Source organism: Budorcas taxicolor, chromosome 5 (genome assembly GCF_023091745.1).
Source record: "Budorcas taxicolor isolate Tak-1 chromosome 5, Takin1.1, whole genome shotgun sequence".
Classification (NCBI taxonomy): domain Eukaryota; kingdom Metazoa; phylum Chordata; class Mammalia; order Artiodactyla; family Bovidae; genus Budorcas; species Budorcas taxicolor.
Genome location: NC_068914.1, coordinates 109,336,095 through 109,342,094, shown reverse-complemented (window position 1 = coordinate 109,342,094; position 6,000 = coordinate 109,336,095). Strand labels below are relative to the sequence as shown.

At 33.7% G+C, this 6,000-nt stretch overlaps 1 protein-coding gene across 2 annotated transcripts in view; it reads right to left on the bottom strand.

The window, feature by feature from the left end:
* Positions 1-1,915: 1,915 nt before the first annotated feature.
* The window catches only part of MYBPC1 (myosin binding protein C1), a 94,957-nt gene continuing 90,872 nt past the window's right edge, over positions 1,916-6,000 (bottom strand). Inside the window, exons 32-34 of one of the 2 annotated variants that reach the window (XM_052639661.1) lie at positions 4,943-5,010; positions 3,384-3,426; positions 2,104-2,200 (exon numbers count right to left, since the gene is read on the bottom strand). In XM_052639661.1, coding sequence (XP_052495621.1) covers positions 3,421-3,426; positions 4,943-5,010 — 74 coding nt within the window. In that variant the 3' untranslated portion in view covers positions 2,104-2,200; positions 3,384-3,420. Of the gene's footprint in view, positions 2,201-3,383; positions 3,427-4,942; positions 5,011-6,000 lie in introns of both variants that reach the window. The other variant, XM_052639660.1, reaches the window with a different exon arrangement.

Sequence of the window (6,000 nt, the reverse complement as noted above, 5' to 3'; positions counted from 1 at the left end):
AACAACCATCATCAAAAAGTCCACAAACCATATATGCTGGGGAGGGTGTGGAGAAAAAGGAACTCTCTTACACTGTTGGTAGGAATGTAAATTGGTCCAACACTATGGAGAACAGTAAGGAGGTTCCTTAAAAAACTGAAAATAGAACTATCATATGATCTAGCTATCCCACTCCTGGGTACATATCTGAGCATGCCCCCTAATGTTCATTGCAGCACTATTTAGAAGGAAACTAAATGTCCATCAACAGAGAAATGGATAAAGAAGTTGTGGTATGTACATGCAATGGAATATTACTCAGCCATAAAAAGGATAAAATAATGTTATTTTCAGCAACATGGATGGACCTAGTCATTATCATACCAAGTTAAGTAAATAAGACAAAGACAAATATCATATGTTATGACTTGCATGTGGTATTTTAAAAATGATACAAATGAACTATTTACAAAACAGATATAGACTTACAGATATCAAAACCAAACTTATGATTATCAAAAGGAAACTATCAGGAGGGTGTGGGGAGGGATCAATCAGGGGTTTGGGATTAACATACACATACTATATATATAAGAAGGATAATCAGCAAGGACCTACTATATAGCACAGGGAATTCTACTCTATATTCTGTGGTAGTATATATGAGAAAAGAATCTGAAAAAGAATAAATATGTGTCTATATATAACTGAATCACTTTGCTATACACCTGAAACTAATACAACATTGTAAATCACTATACTCCAATAAAATTAAAACAAAAATAAAAGTGAGTGTTTAAGATTATATTGCCTTATTCCAATGTTTCTTGGAACTAGAAGGGTTTTTTCCTACTTCTGCATTAATCTGGATATACACATTCATCAAGCTTTCTTTTAAAGTGACTAAATAAAAATAAAGTGAATCAATAGTGTAATTCTTTAAAAAATTTTAATGAATGTTTCATTTCCCAAAAGAATTTTTTGTAAATTCCTGTGGTATATCATTTTTCTTTAATGGAAATTTAAACAAACTTATTTAATGGAATTTAAACAAATTCAATGGAAATTTAAACAAACTTACAGGAAAGTTAATAGCAATGACAGCTTCTGATACTCTGTTCTTTGCAATTTCAAAATGGACATTTTCTTCCTTTTGGGAACTTTGCAGTGTATAAGTACTCTTAATATGAAGAGATACCATGTGTAGGAAACAGTAACGGTGTGGTACCTTACCCCCCTCCACTCCACTCCCTGAAGTGAAACTTTCTCTGCAGTATCAGGAAAGTGAAGGACATTGTGTATAATGCAAATGTTTCTTGGCATCTAGATTTTGGAAAAGGCTTTCATCAATTTGAATAGATGCCATTAGCAAACTCTGAATCTGTAACTGCTCTGTCGTCTACAACAGCTCTCCATCACTGTGACGAGGCATTTTGGCAGGAACACTGGTGCATTTGGCCAGGATGCTGTGCCAGAGACACGACTTGGGTCAGGCCTGAGTTTGGCAGCATCCTGACCCGCAGCCTGTGTCCTTAGGTCTGTCTGATCATGCAACCCCAAACACATAAATGAATAGTGTATCATTTCATCATAAATAGTTCAGATTTATTGTACCATTTATTGAATACATTTTCCCTTCTGTTGAGAAAACTTGTCTGAAAGACTTTAACAATGTCTCGTAGTGAATTTAAATAGGGAAAAGGGCACAGATCCACTGGAATAAAGTAGGGTTGTGGGAAATAAACAACTCTTCTTTGCTTAGAAAAATTTCTTAGATCTAGAGAAAGATGGGTTTTAAGGTTACATTACTGTTTATTGTGTGTGTGTGTGTGTATATATATATATGTTAAGCTAAAATAACTGTTTCTGCTTATTCTATAGCTTGCATTTTTTGTAAAGTACAGTGACCAAGCAAAGACAACAATGACCAAAATGCTAACTTCAAATGAGATTTTGTTTGCAATTTTTAATTAAGCAATCCGTGCAAACGTTTTTTTTTTCTTCAGCATCAGGAGGGAAAAAACTGACCACACTTGGGAGCCTGGTGGAAAAACAGAAATGCTTTCTCATTGCAACCCGATTTCAAAGCAGTGGCGTGCAGAGAGGCAATGCCCAGGCCCTTAGTATTCCTCAGGGTTGCTTGAGTGCAAGTCTCGCAAATATGAATCAATTATGTTAGGAGGCACACCTTGCAAGAGGAGCCTGCAGAAGGAAAGGCCACCTAGAAAGGATAAGAAGGAAAAAGCAAAGTCAAAACTGTCTACATGTGAAAAATCCCTGAAACAAGACCTCTTGACTAGCTGTCTGCAAATGTGACTAATTATGTTTCAGTTAGTTACAAAGATTCATTCAGTCCCTACTTGGAAATCTCTCCGGTTTAGTACATTTAGAATCTAAAACACTCCGCATTGAGAAGGAAAAGCAAGTTCCCTGCAGACGCATAGCAGTTTTTTTGTTCCCTACTTGGTTTAAATTCCTAACTAGTTGGAGAGTGTTTATTGCCCTTTGCAAGGTTTTGAGATTCCTCTATATAATTTCAGTGTTCAGAATGAATGGCAGAATAAATGCAAATCATGTTATAAGTCAGTAGGAAGAACCTTTTCCAGTTTGTTAATGTTCTTTTTAATTAAGCACAAAGAGTTCCCATTGAAGCACATGGGATAAGAAAAAAGGGACTACTCTTTTAACTTTGGCTATTCACACATTGTCAAAAGTGCAAAAATTGGAAATATAGTAAAATCTGTCCAAGAGTAAAATCTGCAAAATAATAAAATAAAAATTGACAAAATAGTAAAATCTGTCCAGTACATCTGAAGGTGAGAGAAACACCACTTAATATTTCATACTTACCATCCATGGTTCTGAATTGCATTTGAAAACTAAAAGTACCTTTCATGAGAGATCCCATGAAACCACAAAAATTCATGGTCCTTTAGAAAAGTGTTTTACTACTTGCTAATAAATTCACGTCCAGACAAAAACAGCATGCCATTTGAACATTCTTAAAACTCCTTTAATGCAAATTTGGAAAAATCATTCTCCTTTTAAAAAAAAAAATCAAGTCACATATTGGTAGAAATGATGCCACTTATGTACATGTCCATTCCTTGATGCAAAGCGTTCAGAATGCTTGGGTATCACTCATTTTCATCTACATTAAATGCTTTAATTCATGCTCTACTGCATTCAACAACTTGCTTCATGTCAACAGAAGATTGTTGTGATGAATAAGTACTAGCCGTTAATGTCCAGATACTGAAATACACATTACAGCTACAATGTTAGAGATTTTAAAGAGTCTGTTTTCATTGGATTACATAATGAAAATCATGCCATACTCCACAGGCTTTGTATGGCTTATGACAGTCATAAGCTTCATATGCCAAAATCATATGAAAGCTTACCTTAGATGATAATATACATTCAAAAATCCTTACTGTGCTACAACTAAGGAAAAGAGAGAGAAAGAGAGAGAGAGACGTTGTAAGCATTAATAAAGTGCTAATACCAAAGTTGAGTACTTGTTGGAGGAAATTATGGTCACGATTATGATGAGGTGATTTCATTAATCCTTAGTCAGGTGAAAAGTACAGGAAAATAGAAGCGCACGGAATGAAGGGCAGGGATCCAGTCACTTCAAAAGGATCATTAATAGGTAAAACATTTATTAATAGGCACAACCACTTTGCCTGAACAGGTGGCAAAGCCAGTTTGACTGTAATGTGAATAATTATAGGAACAGCTTCCAAACCATTAGCTAAAAAAAATTAAAAAACCCTACAACATATATATATTGTGTTTTTCAACAAAAGAAAAACAGGGACAATAGACAAAGCATTAGTGTACATATATATATGTTGAAATTCTAAAAGGCAAAATTATCAAGTGGATTTTAAAATTATTCTATAACACTATTCCGAACTGACTATATATTGGTTTGGACAAAAAGTTCATTGGGTTTTTCCATAACAGCTTAGGGAAAAATCTGAACAAACTTGTTGGCCAACCCAATATGACTGCTCTAAATAAACACAAGGCTTAAAAAAAAAAAACAAAAACAGGCTAGAAAGTGACTATACGTGCAATCTACAAAACTTTAAAGAAAGACTCCTAATTGTTTCCTCTTTTGAAAGCTGACATTATCTCTAGGAATTCAGAAAGCTAACATTGTAAACTCAGGCATGGGTCTATGTCATCAGAGTTTACATCACGTTGCTCATCTAGCCCTGAAGAATTCCTTGATTCACTCTTCCAAATGGGGCCCAATCTATATATATACTGCAGGACCCATTTACCGCTTAATATATTAAGTAACGGGGTCTAGAATTTTCTTTCCTAAGTTCATGAATATATGAAATAATCTTGGTCCCATGAAAATATACAAAATGTTCAACAGGTAGATGGATTACAGATACTCTACTAGTATCTAGAAGTTTTCATTGGACAATCTTAAATATGGAAGTTTCCAAATATTGGATCCTAATATTCCAAACATTTTTTATTTGTGTCCTTTCCCCATCGCAAATACACAGAACACTTTTTCTACAGCCTAGCAAAAGAAAAATGTTCAGTTTTCTGAACTTCAACATGAATCTAACAGACCTACACTGGATGCTATCTTAAAGGAAGAACATATCTCTCTGCACTTGAAAGTATTAAAGAAATGTCATTGGTTCCTGAATTCTGGTACCATTTAAAATGAGGACATCATCTAATGTGGCTTTTTGGCTTTATTTATGGGAACCTGTAGTATGGTACTTGGTTTTCCGACAAAACATATTCCTACATTACCTAATATCCTTGAATAATTTGGCCTTCCTTGTTCATGGCATAACCACTGTATGCCATGAGCTGCTAAGAAATATAATTAAAAGCAAAAGAGAAAGACAAGCTTTACATGCAAAGTGCGATTTCATGTAAGAGGAATGGAACAGAAGGAAGAAATATCCAGTGGGATATGAACTTGTAAAACCTGTTGCTGCCCCTCCAGGAAGACTGGTTGTCCAGGGGAATTTACTCCTTGATATATCACTGCAGAATTAGAATATTTGCACCAGTATTTATTTATTCTCAGTTGACATTCTTACCTTTTTTTTTTTTTTTCACAGCTTAATTTGATTCAAGTCACATATTATCAGATAACAGTCTGATGACAAACAATCTTGGCTTTACTTTTAGGACCAAAAGCTTTCGCCAATATATCATAGTTGATGGCTTATTATGAATTTATATACTAGAACATTATTTATGTTACAATTTATTATACAATTAGCATAAAATATAGCATTTATAGATGCATAAAATTATTCACTTATGGGGGACCCAAAATGTTGAACCATTTATGAAACCATCATTTTATATCATTAGCAACATTCAGCTATTTCCAGAGCATGCAAATGTAGTCTCAGGTTTTTGATTTTTGGGTTCTTGTTTTTTGGGCATTGGAATGTAAGTAGCAATAATACCTTGGAACTAATTAGGAGTTTAGAAACCAGATGTGTTTGCATTGTGACCTTCATTTGCATTTAAAGCTAATAAATAGCTAAAAGAACATTTATCTACCATCTCAATAGAAAGGTTTAAAATTTTCTAAGAATATTATATGTTTTACATTTGAGAGGAAAAAAAGTGTTTTTTTAATTTCTATCAATTGTGCATCTACTCTCCTGTATTATCTGAGGATGGACAGAAATCAGAAGAGAAAGAACACTGATTTTTTTTAAAATTAGAGAAAGAAAAAAGTGTTTCAAGAAGTTTTTCCACTATATTTACACTAGATTTAGGAATTAAAAAACTCTTTCATTGTTGCTGTTATTTACATAAATACCTTAAACATTTACTAACATTTTTTCTAAAACATATTTATAAAGTCATATCTGACTTTTAGATTATAATTTCTCCATTATAGAGAGGTAGGAAAAGTAAAGACTTTGGTTGTTATAAAGCGGCAATATAATACAAGAACGAAAGAAAAGACATTAGCATCATGTCACCCATTAACTCCTAACAGTGACTCTGACA